This window comes from Lipotes vexillifer, unplaced genomic scaffold, assembly GCF_000442215.2.
Source record: "Lipotes vexillifer unplaced genomic scaffold, Lipotes_vexillifer_v1.1 scaffold477, whole genome shotgun sequence".
In the NCBI taxonomy this organism is placed as follows: Eukaryota; Metazoa; Chordata; class Mammalia; order Artiodactyla; family Lipotidae; genus Lipotes; species Lipotes vexillifer.
The window spans coordinates 5,905,023-5,926,595 of NW_006770652.1; the positions used below are offsets into that span (position 1 = coordinate 5,905,023).

The following is a 21,573-nucleotide window of genomic DNA, read 5'->3' on the forward strand; positions in this document are numbered from 1 at the left end:
TGTCATGAAAGCTGAAGACTTTGCAATTCCTTTCAACGCCCTGCATCATCTGGCCCTGTGACCTCTCTGACCCAGCTTCTATCATTTCCTCTCACTTGCCTTCTCCCTAGTCTTCAAATACACTGGCACACTCACACCTCAGGGCCTTTGCACATGCACTTTCCCTATTTTGCCAAGTGGCTTGCTCCCTTCAGATCTCTACTCAGACATCACTTTTTAACTGAGGCCTTCCCTAACCACCTCAGTTTAAAATTTCAGTTCTTACCCCCAGCACTCCCTATCTTCTTTCATTCTTTTATTCTCCATAGCACTTATCACCATCTGATATATTCTATGTATGTATGTTTGTGTTTATTTACTTATTGCCTATTTCTCCCTAACTAGAATGTTAGCTCCATGACGATAGAAATTTTTGTCTTATGTGTTAATTGCTGTACTGCTGGTACCTAGAAGAGCACCTGGCACATAGGATATTCTCTATAAATGCTTGTCAAATGAATTGGATGAATGAATGAATGCCAGTGAATCTTTGATTTCATTATAGACAATAGTCCTCCCAAGGGTAATTTTCAATTATTCACTCAAAGGTAGCTTTTTCTTTTGAGAACAAACAAACAGCCTTGTTTTTCAGTAGGTTAGGGAATAAAAGATACATTAAGTATAGGAAATAGTAATACTTTATCTTTACAATGAATTAAGCCACAGGAAAATAAGCTACATCAGCATAGCACCAACAGAATTTTACTTCATATAGCAGATTTTATCTGCTCTGTGATGATACTTAAGTACATATGATTTTCTTTCTTTTTTTTTTTTTGCGGTATGTGGGTCTCTCACTGTTGTGGCCTCTCGCGTTGCGGAGCACAGGCTCTGGACGCACAGGCTCAGCGGCCATGGCTCACGAGCCCAGCCACTCCGCAGCATGTGGGATCTTCCCAGACTGGGGCACGAACCTGTGTCCCCTGCATCGGCAGGTGGACTCTCAACCACTGCGCCACCAGGGAAGCCCTGATTTTCTTTATGATAAACAAAATCATGAAATCTAATTTATATATTTATTTTTTAAATGGATTCATGATATTCAATATCGAGATAATACAAAGTGAACATAAAACTGTCTAATTACATTCTTGAACACCTATGTTTTCAGTATTCAAATAATTCAAAGAGGAAATTAACAATAGTTTCTCAATCTTTTAAAAGAGAAGAAAGAGAAAATACAAAGGGAAAACCTGGTTCACATGGAAGTGAATTATTTTCTTACCTTGATGTGCTGGATTCCACCCATGTTCATCCAGGCCTGTGCTTGATCTGGATTTAATTCCACGGCCACTTTATAGCTCTAAATATACAAGAAATATCTTCAGGCTGGGAAACAAGAACCCATCTTTAACACTACAGATTGTGGAAACCATTTTCTTCATATGTGGAAATTTAAATGGTTAATAAAATGAACAGTCACTTTTAGTTCACAGGTGTCCCCTTTATTTCTATTATTTTTCAAAGTTGATGACTCTAAAGTGGAGGAAACTGAAATGTGTAATTTCCTTGCAGAGCTAACCTCTGGACTTAAAAAGGCTGAAGGTGCCTGCCAGGAGTCCAGGTGATTTCTATTATAGTGCATCATTTCCCACTGGCCTTGATCTGCAAGAAAATGGGGCTCTTTGGCCTTTTTCACTATAAATGGAGTTTGTAAGAAAAATTTTTTTATAATCACAGAATCTTAGAGTAGTTTCTGAAACATTTTATATCTCTCATAAAATCTGATCTGATTATTCAGCCCATGCTTAAATTCTTGCAGAGACTGGTGTTCAGTATCTCTTTAAGGAAATATATTTTACCAGGGGATAGTTTTAATCCTTAGAAAGCCTTTCTTTTTCTTCTGCCTTATAAAAGATCTTCAAATGTTTGAAGAGAGTTACTTATTTCTCAAATACTTTTTTTTGGTCTGAATAACATGTATCCCATTAAATGTCATAGCCGTAAGGTATATTTTTAATATTTTGCCTGTTGTTTTGCATCAAAGGGCATGCTCACCACTGAGTCATGATTTTAAGAGTGGTCACCTTAAATAAAACTAAAGGCTCAGCTGAAGCACGAAGAACTACAATCCTGCAGCCTGTGGAACAAAAACCACATGCACAGAAAGACAAGATGAAAAGGCAGAGGGCTATGTACCAGATGAAGGGACAAGATAAAACCCCAGAAAAAAACTAAATGAAGTGAAGAAAGGCAACCTTCCAGAAAAGGATTTCAGAATAATGATAGTGAAGATGATCCAGGACCTCGGAAAGAGAATGGAGGCAGAGATCGGGAAGATGCAAGAAATGTTTAGGGGCTTCCCTGGTGGCGCGGTGGTTGAGAGTCTACCTGCCAATGCAGGGGACACGGGTTCGAGCCCTGGTCTGGGAGGATCCCACATGCCGCGGAGCAACTAGCCCCGTGAGCCATAATTACTGAGCCTGCGCGTCTGGAGCCTGTGCTCCACAAGAGAGGCCGAGATAGTGAGAGGCCCGCGCACCGCGATGAGGAGTGGCCCCCACTTGCCGCAACTGGAGAAAGCCCTTGCACAGAAACGAAGACCCAACACAACCATAAATAAGTAAAAAAAAAAAACAACAAACAAACAAAAAAAACAAAAAAAACAAAAAACAGATTTAAAAAAAAAAAAAGAAATGTTTAACAAAGACTTAGAAGAATTAAAGGACAAACAGAGATGAACAATATAATAACTGAAATAAAAAATACACTAGAAGGAATCAATAGCAGAATAACTGAGGCAGAAGAATGGATAAGTGACCTGGAAGACAGATTGGTGGAATTCACTGCTGCGGAACAGAATAAAGAAAAAAGAATGAAAAGAAATGAAGACAGCCTAAGAGACCTCTGGGACAACATTAAACGCAACAACACTCGCATTATAGGGGTCCCAGAAGGAGAAGAGAGACAGAAAGGACCCGAGAAAATATTTGAAGAGATTATAGTCGAAAACTTCCCTAACATGGGAAAGGAAAGAGCCACCCAAGTCTAGGAAGTGCAGAGAGTCCCATACAGGATAAACCCAAGGAGAAAAATGCCTAGACACATAGTAATCAAATTGACAAAAATTAAAGACAAAGAAAAATTATTGAAAGCAGCAAGGGAAAAACGACACATAACAAACAAGGGAACTCCCATAAGGTTAACAGCTGACTTCTCAGCAGAAACTCTACAAGCCAGAAGGGAGGGCCACGATATATTTAAAGTCATGAAAGGGAGGAACCTACAACCAAGATTACTCTACCTGGCAAGGATCTCATTCAGATTCGACGGCGAAATCAAAAGCTTTACAGACAAGCAAAAGCTAAGATAATTCAGCACCACCAAACCAGCTCTATAACAAATGCTAAAGGAACTTCTCTAAGTGGGAAACACAAGAGAAGAAAAGGACCTACAAAAACACACCCATAACAATTAAAAAAATGGTAATAGGAACATACTTATCGATAATTACATTAAACGTGAATGGATTAAATGCTCCAACCAAAAGACACAGGCTTGCTGAATGGATACAAAAACAAGACCCATGGGGCTTCCCTGGTGGTGCAGTGGTTCAGAGTCTGCCTGCCAGTGCAGGGGACGCGGGTTTGTGCCCCGGTCTGGGAGGATCCCACATGCCGCGGAGTGGCTGGGCCCATGAGCCATGGCCGCTGAGCCTGTGCGTCCAGAGCCTGTGCTCCGCGTTGGGAGAGGCCACAGCAGTGAGAGACCCGTGTACCGCAAAAAAAACAAAACAAACAAACTAAAAAAACAAGACCCATATATATGCTGTCTACAAGAGACCCACTTCAGACCTAGAGACACATACAGACTGAAAGTGAGGGGATGGAAAAAGATATTCCATGCAAATGGAAATCAAAAGAGAGCTGGAGTAGCAATACTCATATCAGATAAAATAGACTTTAAAATAAAGAATGTTTCAAGAGACAAGGAGGGACACTACATAATAATCAAGGGATCAATCCAAGAAGAAGATACAACAATTATAAATATATATGCACCCAACAAAGGAGCACCTCAGTACATAAGGCAACTTCTAACAGCTCTAAAAGAGGAAATCGACAGTAACACAATAATAATGGGGGACTTTAACACCTCCCTGACACCAATGGACAGATCATCCAAAATGAAAATAAAAAAGGAAACAGAAGCTTTAAATGACATAATAGACCCAATAGATTTAATTGATATTTATAGGACATTCCATCCCCAAACAGCAGATTACACTTTCTTCTCAAGTGTGCATGGAACATTCTCCAGGATAGATCACATCTTGTGTCACAAATCAAGCCTCAGTATATTTAAGAAAATTGAAATCATATCAAGCATAATTTCTGACCACAACGCTATGAGATTAGAAATGAATTACAGGGAGAAAAATGTAAAAAACACAAACACATGGAGGCTAAATAATAAGCTACTAAATAACCAAGAGATCACCAAGAGATCACTGAAAAATTCAAAGAGGAAATCAAAAAATACCTAGCGATAAATGACAATGAAAACACGACAATCCAAAACCTATGGGATTCAGCAAAAGCAGTTCTAAGAGGGAAGTTTATAGCTATACAAGCCTACCTCAAGATACAAGAAAAATCTCAAATAAACAATCTAACCTTACACTTAAAGGAACTAGAGAAAGAAGAACAAACAAAACCCAAAGTTAGCAGAAGGAAAGAAATCATAAACATCAGAGGAGAAATAAATGAAATAGAAACAAAGAAAACAATAGCAAAGATCAAAACTAAAAGCTGGTTCTTTGAGAAGATAAACAAAATTGATAAACCATTAGCCAGACTCATCAAGAAAAAGAGGGAGAGCACTCAAATCAATAAAATTAGAAATGAAAAAGGAGAATTTACAACAGACACTGCAGAAATACAAAGCATCCTAAGAGACTGCTACAAGCAACTCTATGCCAATAAAATGGACAATCTGGAAGAAATGGACAAAATTCTTAGAAAGGTATAACCTTCCAAGACTGAACCAGGAAGAAATAGAAATATGAACAGACCAATCACAAGTAATGAAATTGAAACTGTGATTAAAAATCTTCCAACAAACAAAAGTCCAGGACCAGATGGCTTCACAGGTGAATTCTATCAAACATTTAGAGAAGAGCTAACACCCATTCTTCTCAATCTCTTCCAAAAAATTGCAGAGAAAGGAAAACTCCCAAACTCATTCTATGAGGCCACCAGCACCCTGATACCAGACAAAGATACTACAAAAAAAGAAAATTACAGACCAATATCACTGATGAAAATAGATATGAAAATCCTCAACAAAATACTAGCAAACAGAATCCAACAACACATTAAAAGGATCATATACCATGATCAAGTGGAATTTATCCCAGGGATGCAAGGATTCTTCAGTATATGCAAACCAATCAATGTGATACACCATATTAACAAACTGAAGAATAAAAACCATATGACCATCTCAATAGATGCAGAAAAAGCTTTTGACAAACTTCAACACCCATTTATGATAAAAACTCTCCAGAAAGTGGGCATAGAGGGAACCTACCTCAACATAATAAAGGCCATATACAACAAATCCACAGCAAACATCATTCTCAATGGTGAAAAACTGAAAGCATTTCCTCTAAGATCAGGAAAAAGACAAAGATGTCCACTCTCACCACTATTATTCAACATAATTTTGGAAGTCCTAGCCACAGCAATCAGAGAAGAAAAAGAAATAAAAGGAATATAAACTGGAAAAGAAGAAGTAAAACTGTCACTGTTTGCAGATGACATGATACTATACACAGAGAATCCTAAAGATGCCACCAGAAAACTACTAGAGCTCATCAATGAATCTGGTAAAGTTGCAGGATACAAAATTAATGCACAGAAATCTCTTGCATTCCTATACACTAATGATGAAAAAATCTGAAAGAGAAATTAAGGAAACACTCCCATTTACCATTGCAACAAAAAGAATAAAATACCTAGGAATAAACCTACCTAGGGAGACAAAAGACCTGTATGCAGAAAACTGTAAGACACTGATGAAAGAAATTAAAGATGATACCAACAGATGGAGAGATATACCATGTTCTTGGATTGGAAGAATCAATATTGTGAAAATGACTCTAGTACCCAAAGCAATCTACAGATTCAATGTAATCCCAATCATATTACAAATGGTATTTTTTATGGAACTAGACAAAAAATCTTAAAATTTGTATGGAGACACAAAAGACCCCAAATAGCCAAAGCAGACTTGAGGGAAAAAAACAGCTGGAGGAATCAGACTTCGTGACTTCAGACTATACTACAAAGCTACAGTAATGAAGACAATATGGTACTGGCACAAAAACAGAAACATACATCAATGGAACAAGATAGAAAGCCCAGAGGTAAACCCACACACCTATGGTCAACTAATCTATGACAGAGGAGGCAAGGATATACAATGGAGAAAAGACAGTGTCTTCAATAAGTGGTGCTGGGAAAACTGGACAGTTACATGTAAAAGAATGAAATTAGGACACTCCCTAACACCATACACAAAGTTAACTCAAAATGGATTAGATACCTAAAAGACCAGACACTATAAAACTCTTAGAGGAAAACATAGGAAGAACACTCTTTGACATAAATCACAGCAAGATCTTTTTTGATCCACCTCCTAGAGTAATGGAAATAAAAAAGAAAAATAAACAAATGGGACCTAATGAAACTTCAAAGCTTTGGCACAGCAAAGAAACCATAAACAAGATGAAAAGACAACCCTCAGAATGGGAGAAAATATTTGCAAGCAAATGAATGGACAAAGGATTAATCTCCAAAATATATAAACAGCTCATGCAGCTCAATATTAAAAAAACAAACAACCCAATCCAAAAATGGGCAGATCTAAATAGACATTTCTCCAAAGAAGACATACAGATGGCCAAGAAGCATATGAAAAGCTGCTCTACATCACTAATTATTAGAGAAATGCAAATCAAAACTACAATGAGGTATCACCTCACACCAGTCATAATGGCCATCATCAAAAAATCTACAAACAATAAATGCTGGAGAGGGTGTGGAGAAAAAGGAACCCTCTTGCACTGTTGGTGGGAATGTAAATTGATACAGCCACTATGGAGAACAGTATGGAGGTTCCTTAAAAAACTAAAAATAGAATTACCATATGATCCAGCAATCCCACTACTGGGCATATACCCAGAGAAAACCATAATTCAAAAAGACACATGCACCCCAATGTTCATTGCAGCACCATTTACAATAGGCAGGTCATGGAAACAACCTAAATGCCCATCGACTTTCGAATGGATAAAGAAGCTGTGGTACATATATACAATGGAATATTACTCAGCCATAAAAAGGAATGAAATTGGGTCATTTGTTGAGACGTGGATGGATCTAGAGACTGTCATAAAGAGTGAAGTAAGGCAGAAAGAGAAAAACAAATATCATATATTAACGCATACACCTAGAAAAATGGTACAGATGAACCGGTTTTCAGGGCAGAAATTGAGACACAAATGTACAGAGCAAACGTATGGACACCAAGTGGGAAAAGCGGCGGGGGGCTGGGAGTGCTGGTGTGATGAATTGGGCGATTGGGATTGACATGTATACACTGATGTGTATAAAATTGATGACTAAGAAGAACCTTCTGTATAAAAAAAAAAAGACACTTTCAAATGACTGGTAGAGGTAGTGTTTTAGGAGTTCAGAGGAAACAAGGTCACTGGGAGAAAGGATGGTCTGGAGGGCTTCCTGAAGGAGGACACAGGCCTGTGTTGGTAGATGAGTGGGAATCTGCAGGGAGTTGGGGTGGTGTGGGCACAATGGTACAGGATTTGTGGAATGCCAAAGCTCTTCAGGCACTAGTCCAGCTGAAGTAGAGGGTTACTGAAGGCAAACAGAGAAAAAGAGCGAACGAGGGGAGGAGAGAGAGAGAGGGGGACACTGGTTTGAGGGCAAAATGCAGAATGCTTTAAACATCAGGTTCAAAGTGATAATTCAGAAAATAATGCAGAGGTATTGTGGAACTCCTAATAGTCAAAAACCAGAGGCTCAATTATAAAAAATTAAACTTATTATGTCAATTAATCAGAAAATTCACTCCACAAAACATGGCAATGATCTTAGCTTTTAATGTATATGCTTCATTAAAGATTGAGGGAGTATTAATTTTAATCCATGAATTTAATAACAATTTTATTAAGTCTTTATACCTCAAAAGCTTTGTCAAGAAGGTTCTGCTCTCTTAGTTGATTTCCTTTTGTGAAAAAAAGTTCAGATACAACTTTTGGGTCCTTTGGTTTCAGCTTCAGAGCCTTATCTATAGCATCAAGTGCCTGTACAGTTTAGAAATTAAGACACAATAAATGTAGGTTAGATAAAGAAAAACTAAGTTAAACGATAACATCTATACTTTTTGTTTCCTATGTATTAGCTAGTGTGGTGAGTGACAATCAGAACACATTTTTCATTTTCTCTGATGTTCTCATCAAGGAATAAAGTAGCCCTGACAAAATAATTTCCCTATACTCCTGGTTTCCTATTTACATTAGTGACAATGAAATGTCCCCAATCACTTTTCAGGAAGGCCGTGTGATCCCATTGAAAGAAAACAAGATCTGAGGTCAGTTGTGTTGCCCTGGCCATGTGACCATCTGGACCACTCCTACAGCCTCTTTTTAAGGCCCTGGTGCTCACTCTGCCCCCAGCACCCACTGGCCTACCCCTTGAAGCCAGAGAGCCCTTCAAAGCACAAATCTGATACGTTGCTCTTTTCCTTAAGACCCCAAAGCTTCTTTCAGGATAAGGAACAAAACCCTTGCCCTGGTCCCAAGCCTTGGGGTTGAGTCCCCAGCAACCTCGGTGGCTGCATCTCACAGGCGCCCTGCTCCCTCAAGCCCATTCCTCAGACAGGCCATTTACTGTTGACACAGGGCCTTTGCATGTGCTTTTTCTTGCCTGGAATGCTATTCACTGCCCCTTTTTGCTTAATAACTCCTATTCATCACTCAGCCCTCAACTTCACATCACTCTGCAGGGAACCTAACCACCCAGACCACTCGGGTCCCCTGATTATATGCTCATTAGGGACCATGCTGCTCTTCACGACATCACTGGGCACAGCTATAATTCCACACTGGTTTTGTGATTACTTGCTCAATGTCTGTCTCCTCTTCGACTGTAAACTCCACAAGGACAAGGGCAATTTTTTTTTTTCTCACACCACTTTATTCCCACTGCCCACCACAGTGTCTGGCATATAGCAGGCATTCAATAAATATTTTGTTGAATCAGATCATGTATTTACTGGTCATGTGACTTTTAAAATGGAGATAAACAGTACAGTTGCAACACAGGGTCACTGACCTGCCTTAAAGGGTTGTTATAAAGAGTCTATAAAATATCTTTGAGGGAACATGGAAAATGATAAAGCTTACAAATGTTAGTGTTTATCATTATCGAGTTAGCTGAAAACAAACTGAGATAATACCACATAAAATCTTCAGACCAAGGATGAACAAAGAAAATAGCATCTTGAGGGGACATCTTAGGAATCAAGTAGGTATCTGAAAAGTGCCCAGAAGATACGCTATGCCAACTGACGATGTTCAAGACTGCTCGGCCTTGTGAGCGTTCAGGCTGGAGGGTCATTCAGGTGCACCCCATTTTCTACCTGTGAACCCAAACAACTCCAAACAGTGTCCTCTCTACCTTGTCGTGCTGCTCCTGCTTGCTGTGGATAGCAGACAACAGGCGATAGCATTCAAGGCACCCAGCCTCCTCTGACACAATGTGATTGGTCATCTTTTCAGCTTCTTTTGTCTGACCCATCACGGCCAAAACCTGAGCCTGCAAAACCACGGTGACTTTGGCTTAGAAGGTACTTGGCTATCACCTTATCAAATAAAGCACTCTTTATCAAATAAAGCATTCAGGAAACACTTCCCACAAAAGTGCTCAGAGTCTCTTTCTGACTCACAGAGAAGGCTGACTTACCACAGTTTATGTTGTTTCTTTATTTAGGCATGTGCATGCATTTGTGTGTGAATGGAAGGAACATCAAAGCCATTCAGTGACTTGTGCCTTTTTTAAAAAGTTGACTATGTCAAGAGAAATTTTTCCTATGGTTTCAACAGAACACTGTGTTTATAACAGGATAACAAGTTTGTTTTACTGAAAATCTAAGGGAAAGGAAGAGTAATGATCCAAAAATTGAAATAAAAAATATTGTTGATGTTAATTTTCCTGAATTTGATAGCTGTACTGTGGTTAGGTTAGACAACATCCTTGTTCTTAGGAACTATTTGCTGAAGTATTTAGAAATAAAGGGTATGAGATCTCTAATTCTCAGATGGCTCAAGACAAAATATCATGTATTAATAATAGGTACATGCACATACACATACCTAAATACACACATACATATGTGTACATATACACGTACATACATACATGAGAAGATGATAAACAAATGCATCAAAGTGCTAAAAATTCATCAATCTGGGTGAAAGAGTATATGGGAGTTATTTAAAATTCTTGCAAATTTTTGTAAGTTTGAAATTATTTCAAAACAAAAACTTAATAGTGTTTTTAGGGTCCATGTGTTTGGTAAATGGCTCTAACATTGGTTATATGAATAGTCATTAAATGGATATAGTATAGTGTTCTAGTTCCCATTTTGAGGCATACTGACTACAGCTCCCTGTATTGCATGCCATGAGTCTATTTCCTACTCCATTTCCTTTCTTTTGTCCATCTGCTCACCAGTGCCAGGCGAAGTTCCCTTTGGGAAGGCTGAAGGGACGCAGCTTCCCGGTAAATCTGCAAAGCCTCTTCATATCTGCCAGTGTTGTAATATAGAGCTCCCAACGGTGATAATATCTCAGCTTTGCGTGTCACCTGCAAGGCGCTGAATTTTGAGAAAACAAATGGACGATTTTCTTCTAATAGGTACATCTCCAAAGGTTGAAACTTAGATTTAGGGACCACTGTACATGGTTTGAGACTCTGCTCCCACATGGTCTTTGTTTTTATATCAAGAAGAATGTTAAAAAAAGATCACAGTGCCAGCCTCTGACTATAAGCATGTCTCTAGTGACCCACCAATACGTAAACTGAGCTCCAAGGATCTTTTCCGTTTATGGTGATAGACTTGTTTTGATGTATGCAGTTTTTCATCTAGATCCGTTTTCGAAATTTCTATTTGTGGTTTGGGTTGTAGTCCTTAGCTTCAACAGAAAACAATGGACTAACTAAAATGGGAATTAAATTCCAACCTTGGTTTAGCACTATGCTTTAACCAGCAGGCAAAAAAGTCATTAACTGGGATATCATTTATCCCCAAAGTGCCATTTATTGTACTGTTCTCTTTGGAGAGGAGAATCTGTATTGCCTGCATTGGCAAAATTTGCTAGTATTCTGAAAGCATCTGTTCCAAATAACTAAGAATTTGATGGCCAATTGCAGAGGTCTTAGGATGACTTACAAAGGGAAAAACAGGAACTTTACCGTTTGTACCATTCTTCAGCCACGCTGTTGTCTCCCAGTGACCTGTAGAGTCTCCCCAGGTTCACCATGGCTACATGATGGCTCGGGCTAAGTCTGATGGCCTGTTGGTAATGGGCCACTGCCTTCTCTGGAGAGCCTGTAATCAACAGGTGGTAGGTTGGTAAGAGCAGAACATGCCTTAATTATAAAACACACAGACTTTTTTTTTTTTTTGGCTGCATTGGGTCTTTGTTGCCGCACGGGGGCTTTCCCTGGTTGCGGTGCACGGGCTTCGCATTGTGGTGGCTTCTGGTTGCGGAGCACAGGCTCTAGGAGTGTGGGCTCAGTAGTTGTGGCTCACAGGCTCTAGAGCACAGGCTCAGTAGTTGTGGTGCACAGACTTAGTCGCTCCACGGCGTGTGGGATCTTCCCGGATCAGGGATCGAACCCATGTCCCCTGCACTGTCAGGCTGATTCTTAAGCACTGTGCCACCAGGGAAGTCCCTAAACACATGACCTCTTTAACTTCTCTTCTGATGATCTTTTTTCCTACAGCCATACCACCAGTTATTCAGTTTGTAAATTAGCTCACATTTTGGCTTCTCCTTGCCACTGCCTAACTGTGGACCATTTCACTATTCATTTTCACTTCCAAAGAAATTAATAGTAAAAAAGCAGTAAAAACTAAAACCTGTTTCTTTTATTAAATGTATTATTTTAGTCAAACTGGTTTCTGGCCATTGCCTTAGTTAATATGATGTTTTGAGATTATCAGTGATTGGTATTTATGTAAGATATTGTTGCTTCTCATTATACAAAAAGTGGAATGGGCTGTTATAGGAAGAAAACTGTCCTGAAGCAATTTCTGAGGGTCTGTCACAATTACTATACCACAATCTAGTGATTGAGGCACTGCTTTAAATAAGCAGGCATCTTCTGTATTTTGAAAATCTCTTTTTAAATCATACATCTTTGTTTAGAGGGTATTTATTGAATGGGACTTTAAAAATAAAAATAATACCACTTTGCATTTGTGCAATGCATTGTATATTTTAAAACACTAATTAAATGATCTCATGATTTTTGCAGGTATTTTGATCCTATTTAGCTGCCTTTTGATAGCACTTAGTTGCCTCTTGGGATTTAAGATATTAAAAAAATATTATCACTTTACAGATACAGGCCCTAAAGTGCAAAAACATTAAGAAACTTGACAAAAATCCCAGGGGAAGTGAGTGTAAAGGTCAGAACTACCATCAAGTCTCTCTAGTATGATAAGGTTCCCCAAAGAAGCTTCCTAGTGAAATTATATGTAAGTGAATGAATTGTGGACAAGTCTGAGGCTCTACATGGCATGGAATGTTTACTACCCACACAGACATCTTCTCAAGTCTACCTTCTTTGGATGCAAGTTTGACTAGGAGGTGCCAAAAAAGACTCTACGTACGTAGAGGTCTATGTATAGGTAATGATAGGGAGAATTTCAGTAGTATAAAAACAATACAGTGGGAGTGGTAGGAAAATATAGAGGGTGGTCAGTGATATTTTGGGGGGCTGGGAGTTAGGGTGGGATATTTTGCTGTTGAAGTAGAAGGAAGAGGGCTAGATCAGGCCAACAGGTGGTCTCTTCAATTTTTTGTTTGTTTTTAATCTTTGATACCTAATTTATTATTATGTTGCCAAAGAACCAGCAGGTGGCACTAAGAAACAATTTTACATGTGAAAATAAGGGATGTTTCCTAGGCGTATCAGAATGTAAATTTATGTCCTAAGAAACAGAAGAGCTTCAAATATCCTAGAAAATAAAAACCCTTTTGAGCATTTCATATGGACAGAATAATTAAAATTGAATTTTATTGCAGGGCAGGTAGTCTAATAGTCAATGAGAACAAAGCGGTGTTTTTGTATTAAATTCAAGCATCTTTTCATTCTTTACAAGTATTCATAACATGCCAACAGTATGCGGGGTACAAACCATAAAGAAAACAGAATTCCTGTCCAGTAAAGTTTTACATTAAATAAGATAAAGTGTATTTTATATAGCACCTGTCCTATAAGGGTACTCTATCAATTATAATGGTACATTTTCTACAGTATGTATCACATAAAGAACAATGAAACAATTTAAGACTTTTTAATCCGCTGTAGAAAAGTATTTACCATCTGCCAGTAAATAGATTCAGAGGCAGGTTCTGCATCATTGTAGAGAACAGTTCATCATCATAGATTTATAAACTTGTATAAATGCTATTCAAAGGAGACTGTTGCTCATTAAATTATCAAGGCCACTTCCTGCCACCTGGGGAGCTTTCCTTAGCAATCTGATTATAAGAACTGGCAGATTTTACTGAATTGAGCTTGAAGATTTAGAGAAATGACAGCCCCAAAGTACAATGTGACTGTCAACGGTGTGAGCTTCCTGCCAAGCCCAGTGAGCTCTACTTTTGAGGCATTATTGGCATGGTTGCCATTTAGCTTGATAGATAGTATTATCTCATCTCCACAGAACAGGGTCTCTTTAATCTCGCTTACCAGTATCAACTAGGAAAACTCCATAGTTGTTGTATAAGTCTGAGCTATCTGGGCAGTTCTTTATTCCAGCCTGGTATATTTCCTCAGCTTCCTTAAACCTCTCCTTTAAAAGAGAACAAAGAAAAATACATGAGAAAGTTTTTTAAAAAAATCAACAATAAACTGAATAATGGAAGTGGGAAGAGCAGAAAATAATTTACTGAGCATCTGCTATGCAACAGGCACCAACATCAAACACCATGTATTTTTTTTTTTTTTTGCGGTACGTGGGCCTCTCACCGTTGTGGCCTCTCCCGTTGCGGAGCACAAGCTCCGGACGCGCAGGCTCAGCGGCCATGGCTCACGGGCCCAGCTGCTCCACGGCATGTGGGATACTCCCAGACCGGGGCACGAACCCGTGTCCCTTGCATCGGCAGGCGGACTCTCAACCACTGCGCCACCAGGGAAGCCCAAACATTATGTACTTTGAATTAAAGTCAGTGCCAACTGCACACATACCAAAGACTCATACTTGTGTTTAGCTCCTTCAGCGCAAACCAGCTGATGTTTACTAAGAAGCAGTATCTGGAAGGATTTGCCCTACAGTTGGAAAAAGCCTCAAAATGGATATTTGAATGGGATGCCCTCCACCCCAGTAACTCTCTGGATGAAAATACGTGTGATCCATTCATATAGGAATGCCTTCCGAGGTGGCAATCTCACTGGGAGACAGGGAGGCCTGGCTATTTGACACAGCTGCATTTGCATAGCTAGCTCTCTTACCTATATTGTATGATTTACTTGGGGAGGTTTTTGGGAAGGAAGTGGGAGGGGAGGCTGATGTTGATTATGGGAGGGGTTTGCCTTATCCTTTCTTTACTCTAAATATTTCTATAGTCCACCAAACCATTTGTTACTTCCCTTATCACCCCGCCCTTTCCACCTCTGAGCTGTTTCCTCCAACAGGAATATAGGGCCCCTCAAAGGCACACCTCCAACTCCTCCCTTTGTGGCAAGGCCCAGATCAATTGCCACAGCTTCAATGGATCTTTTTCTAGTTGTTTTGGTCTTCTACTCTAACAATCCACTTTAACACACTTCAATAATTCTGAATTCGTTTTTTGGCACATTTTCCACAACCATCTGAGATTGTCATGTCACACTTTCTTTTACAATGTATAAGGTAACACCTAATTAATGAGTCAAATGAAATGAAATCACCCAGGTTCTAACAATTACTCACAAGTAAACCATTTCCTAGTTCCCTAGTACTGCTATGAAGGTCAGGTGAAAGGCAATGGTTTGGCATAAAACACAAAGCAACTTTTCCTTTCATGTGCTCTGATCATGGACACCGTCCATAATTTTATCAGAAGTTACCACTACTAAGCATTCAACCAGACACATGAAAAGAGAATGTACAGCATCATTTTTCTCAGACCTGACACCTTGAGCTTGTGAATAAAAATGCCCTGAGTGCTTAGTAATAAGCCCAGAAGCCTAAATCTGATTTGACTCAGAAAGGCGAAGACACTTGACTCTCTGTGGAATGACCAATGCCATCTCTTCGAATTCACATATTTAAGTACCATTTAGGGAACAAAGTGTGGTTTGAATTTGGCAAATTTCTCGTATTTGAATTACAAATCCATAGTCCAGCAAAAATGGATTTCCATGTTTCTAAAAGTGTATTTTCTAATTGCCAAGCTCAACAAATTTTCAAACTCAAAAGAAAATTAGAGATGAATGAAAAATCTCAAAATGTCTTCTTTCAATCTACGGAAGAAAAGAAAAACTTTCTGAAGGTATCACCCACTGAAGGTCTAGCAAATTGGTGAGTGTGCATGCGTGTGTATTAAATGGAGACAGGCAAGACACAAATTACCTAAGACTCCAGTCAAAGTAATAGAGAGTAACGTTGCATATTTATTCATTTACCCATTCATTCAGCACATGTTTTCTGTAATTGCTATAGAAAGCATGGCATAGTAATTAAGAATTGGGCTGCCGTATGGAGGTTCCTCATAAAACTAAAAATAGAGTTGCCATATGATCCAGCAATCCCACTCCTGGGCATATATCCAGACAAAACTATAATTCAAAAAGATACATGCTGGGGCTTCCCTGGTGGTGCAGTGGTTAAGAATCCACCTGCCAGTGCAGGGGATGTGGGTTCAAGCCCTGGTCTGGGAAGATCACACATGCCACCAAGCAACTAAGCCTGTGCACCACAACTACTAAGCCTGCACTCTAGAGCCCGCGAGCCACAACTACTGAGCCCGTGTGCCACAACTACTGAAACCTGCAAGCCTAGAGCCCATGCTCTGCAATGAGAAGGAATGAGAAGCCCATGCACCACAATGAAGAGTAGCCCCCGCTCGAAGCCTGCGTGTAGCAACGAAGACCCAATGCAGCCAAAAATAAATAAATAAAATAAATAAATTTATTTTAAAAAAAGATACATGCACCTATATATATATATATATATATATATATATATATAATGGAATATTACTCAGCCTTCAAAAAGAATGAAATAATGCCATTTGCAGCAACATGGATGGACCTAGAGATTATCATACCAAGAGAAGTAAGTCAGAAAGAGAAAGACAAATACCATATGATATCACTTGTATGTGGAATCTAAAATACAACACAAATGAACAAAACTACAAAACAGAAACAGACTCACAGACAGTGAGAACAGACTTTTGGCTTCCAAGGCAGGGGGAGGGGTAGGGAAGGGAAGGAATGGGAGTTTGGGATCAGCAGAGGCAAACTATTATATACAGGATGGATAAACAACAAGGTCCTACTGTAGAGCACAGAGAACTATATTCAATGTTCTATGATAAACCATAATGGAAAAGAATATATAAAAAAAGAATGTATATATATATGTATAACTGTACAGCAGAAATTAACACATTATAAATCAACTATACTTTAATAAAATTAAAAAAAAAAAAAGAATTGGGCTGCCAGTGCTTGGCTACATGGATTGGAATCCCAACCCCACCATTTACTGTCCCTGTGACCTTACTTCCCCTCTATGTACCCAAGTGTAACAAAGGGATAAAAATAGTACCTATTTCAGAGGGTTGTTCTGAGGATTAAATGGATTAAAACAGGTGAAGCCCTGAGAACAATGTCTAGCAAACAGCACTTTGTCATGTTAGCCTCTACTCTTTTTTTCTTTTTTTTTGCGATATGCGGACCTCTCACTGTTGTGGCCTCTCCCGTTGAGGAGCACAGGCTCTGGATGCACAGGCTCAGCGGCCATGGCTCATGGGCATAGCCACTCTGCGGCATGTGGGATCTTCCCAGACCGGGGCACGAACCCGTGTCCCCTGCATTGGCAGGCAGACTCTCAACCACTGCGCGACCAGAGAAGCCCAGCCTCTACTCTTATTACTACTACTAGGAGTAGTATTTCATGAGCACATTTAAAAACTGATGGCATTAGTGTCAAACACTAACACTAGTCAAATGGTAACACAAGAAACTCAAGATTTTTAGGAACTTATTACCTAGTTTAGGATTAACCAGGGTTTTTTTTCTGGTTGACTCTAAGAAATTGCTTATTGACCTCCATATCAGAAGATGATTAAGAAAAATTAAAAGGAAGAACACCCAAGTTAGTTATTTTTTTCTTATATGGAGTTAACTGAAGAGATTTGATGGGAAAGGAATTTGAATCTGTAGGCTAAAATGCCACGTGGACAGGGTTGTGATGCCTGACGTGGCCTCAGTAACAACGCCAGGGCACCTGAGCTCTAGAGCATCTGTATTTACCTCTTTACTACACTGCTCACATTGAGTTGTATTCCTTAGCTCATTTGTCTTTGAGCTCCTTAAATAGATGTATTTTGTTTTATTCATCTCCACGTCTTTGGCATCTATCTCCCAGTGGTATAAGTAATAGCACCTCCCACATGTCAAGTATATAATGGAGACAGAAGAGTGGGTGAGACAGACAATCCTGCCCACAAAGACAACAGAGAGGGATTCAGGCAAGGACACACTGTGATATATGGTGACAGTGTCACAAAAGGAGAAGCACAAGGTTCTTGGAAGGCAACCAGGAGTGATACCCAGACTGGTGTTTATACAGACAGATTCTCTACAACTATCATAAACCAAATGCCTGGAAACACTGGCTACCATTAACACCAGCAGCTGTGTAATACGAAGATGTGCATGAAAACAATCTGCAGCTACTTGAGATCTTTAAAACATCCTTATAACCAAACTGTGGGAGAGTTGAAAGGTGTTTTTCCTGAAAGGAATAAAATTGACGTCCTCACATTCTAATTTGCTAAAGTCAGATACCACAGTTTTCAAGTGCAATTACTCTTATACCTGATTTAATTTTACCTTTTCCCCACATTCTTGTTGCTCCAGAATAGGCAAAGAGATCACCTTTTTCATCTAAAACCCATTTTGGGGTTTATGAGCTGGGTCTCCACAGGAATGCAATTTTCAAAGTCCAAAGAAGTAGTGGGATTTAAAAGACCATCCATGTCTAGAGCAAGGAATCACATCCCATACCTTCGGTAACCCCCAAGGACAGTCTCAAGACTCTGGCTCTATGACAAATATTTTCAATGTCTATCTTTCTTGTCCTTTCATTTGACTGTAAATTTCAAAGAATGATTAACTCCACTTATTAAAAAACGAAAGGGACCACCACTGCAGGAGAAAAATACCTTCTAGATGTTTATTTAAAACAAATTCCACCTTCTCTAGAAGGGCGATGCATTTATCTTAAAAAGAAGTATCCTTAATCCCTCAAGTTCAATTTCATTTACCTCATCTGGCTAGATGTCCTGACCTAAGCGGATCACTCCCAGTCTCTACTGATTTGTGAGATTCCCGAGGAAATGAATATGAGCTATTTATAGGACAACTTTAATTAAAAATGCTTGTGACCCAGAGAATGGTTCTGACAAATAATACTGTCACCAGAGTCCCCAACCAACCACTGTCTCAGCATGAAATCGGCCTTCGAGGGCAATGGTTAAAAATGGGCAGCATGCAGCCGTGGGCTTCTCTCCAAGGCTCAAGACCAGAGAAGCCCAGCCTCTACTCTTATTACTACTACTAGGAGTAGTATTTCATGAGCACATTTAAAAACTGATGGCATTAGTGTCAAACACTAACACTAGTCAAATGGTAACACAAGAAACTCAAGATTTTTAGGAACTTATTACCTAGTTTAGGATTAACCAGGGTTTTTTTTCTGGTTGACTCTAAGAAATTGCTTATTGACCTCCATATCAGAAGATGATTAAGAAAAATTAAAAGGAAGAACACCCAAGTTAGTTATTTTTTTCTTATATGGAGTTAACTGAAGAGATTTGATGGGAAAGGAATTTGAATCTGTAGGCTAAAATGCCACGTGGACAGGGTTGTGATGCCTGACGTGGCCTCAGTAACAACGCCAGGGCACCTGAGCTCTAGAGCATCTGTATTTACCTCTTTACTACACTGCTCACATTGAGTTGTATTCCTTAGCTCATTTGTCTTTGAGCTCCTTAAATAGATGTATTTTGTTTTATTCATCTCCACGTCTTTGGCATCTATCTCCCAGTGGTATAAGTAATAGCACCTCCCACATGTCAAGTATATAATGGAGACAGAAGAGTGGGTGAGACAGACAATCCTGCCCACAAAGACAACAGAGAGGGATTCAGGCAAGGACACACTGTGATATATGGTGACAGTGTCACAAAAGGAGAAGCACAAGGTTCTTGGAAGGCAACCAGGAGTGATACCCAGACTGGTGTTTATACAGACAGATTCTCTACAACTATCATAAACCAAATGCCTGGAAACACTGGCTACCATTAACACCAGCAGCTGTGTAATACGAAGATGTGCATGAAAACAATCTGCAGCTACTTGAGATCTTTAAAACATCCTTATAACCAAACTGTGGGAGAGTTGAAAGGTGTTTTTCCTGAAAGGAATAAAATTGACGTCCTCACATTCTAATTTGCTAAAGTCAGATACCACAGTTTTCAAGTGCAATTACTCTTATACCTGATTTAATTTTACCTTTTCCCCACATTCTTGTTGCTCCAGAATAGGCAAAGAGATCACCTTTTTCATCTAAAACCCATTTTGGGGTTTATGAGCTGGGTCTCCACAGGAATGCAATTTTCAAAGTCCAAAGAAGTAGTGGGATTTAAAAGACCATCCATGTCTAGAGCAAGGAATCACATCCCATACCTTCGGTAACCCCCAAGGACAGTCTCAAGACTCTGGCTCTATGACAAATATTTTCAATGTCTATCTTTCTTGTCCTTTCATTTGACTGTAAATTTCAAAGAATGATTAACTCCACTTATTAAAAAACGAAAGGGACCACCACTGCAGGAGAAAAATACCTTCTAGATGTTTATTTAAAACAAATTCCACCTTCTCTAGAAGGGCGATGCATTTATCTTAAAAAGAAGTATCCTTAATCCCTCAAGTTCAATTTCATTTACCTCATCTGGCTAGATGTCCTGACCTAAGCGGATCACTCCCAGTCTCTACTGATTTGTGAGATTCCCGAGGAAATGAATATGAGCTATTTATAGGACAACTTTAATTAAAAATGCTTGTGACCCAGAGAATGGTTCTGACAAATAATACTGTCACCAGAGTCCCCAACCAACCACTGTCTCAGCATGAAATCGGCCTTCGAGGGCAATGGTTAAAAATGGGCAGCATGCAGCCGTGGGCTTCTCTCCAAGGCTCAAAAGCATTTTCAGTGGGGTGGAAATGAAATGGGCCTCGCGGGATAGAGAAAGCACCATCAACATCTCCACGTTTTACATGCTGTAATTACCAATATGGCATGTTTTTTACCTCAAGGAAGAGAAAGTGAAAAGTAGATCTGAAAAAGGATGTTTGACTGTCATTTATTCTCTTGGGCTAACTGATACACTTGGAAAAATTTTCTTATAGTTCAAGTTGCAGCAACCAGGAGGACAAAGGGACATGGTCTCAATGCAGCAATCTTCAAACTTCTTGGTTTACACTTTAAAATGTACTGAGGACCCCAAAGAGCTTTATTTATGTGGTCTACATCTATCAATGTGTACCACAACAGGAATGAAGCTGAGAAATTTTTATTTAATAAACTAATAAATAATATTTATTTATTTAAAATAATAAACAAACATAACACATTTATAAGAAAATAACTATATTTTCCAAAGCCAAAAAAATTAGTGAGAATAGTGGCATTATTTTCTATCTTTCCAGGTTTTTTTTTTGTGGTACGCTGGCCTCTCACTGCCGCGGTCTCTCCTGCCGTGGAGCACAGGCTCTGGATGCGCAGGCCCAGCGGCCATGGCTCACGGGCCCAGCCACCCCGCGGCATGCGGGATCCTCCCGGACCGGGGCACAAACCTGTGTCCCCTGCATCAGCAAGCTGACTCCCAACCACTGCGCCACCAGGGAAACCCTTTCCAAGTCTTTTAAATGTCTGGGTTGATAGAAGACAGTTGGGTTCTTGTATCTTTTTTTTTTTTTTTTTTTTTTTTTTGTG

General features: G+C 39.4%; 1 protein-coding gene across 2 annotated transcripts in view; it reads right to left on the bottom strand.

Annotated features, from left to right (window-relative positions):
• TMTC1 (transmembrane O-mannosyltransferase targeting cadherins 1) overlaps window positions 1–21,573 on the bottom strand; it is a 265,193-nt gene that overhangs the window by 5,500 nt on the left and 238,120 nt on the right. For both annotated transcript variants that reach the window (XM_007446305.1, XM_007446306.1), the window contains 6 exons: window positions 14,052–14,154; window positions 11,541–11,676; window positions 10,797–10,941; window positions 9,744–9,881; window positions 8,246–8,368; window positions 1,265–1,342 (listed from right to left, as the gene is read on the bottom strand). In XM_007446305.1, the coding sequence (XP_007446367.1) occupies window positions 1,265–1,342; window positions 8,246–8,368; window positions 9,744–9,881; window positions 10,797–10,941; window positions 11,541–11,676; window positions 14,052–14,154 (723 nt within the window). The remainder of the gene's footprint in view (window positions 1–1,264; window positions 1,343–8,245; window positions 8,369–9,743; window positions 9,882–10,796; window positions 10,942–11,540; window positions 11,677–14,051; window positions 14,155–21,573) is intronic.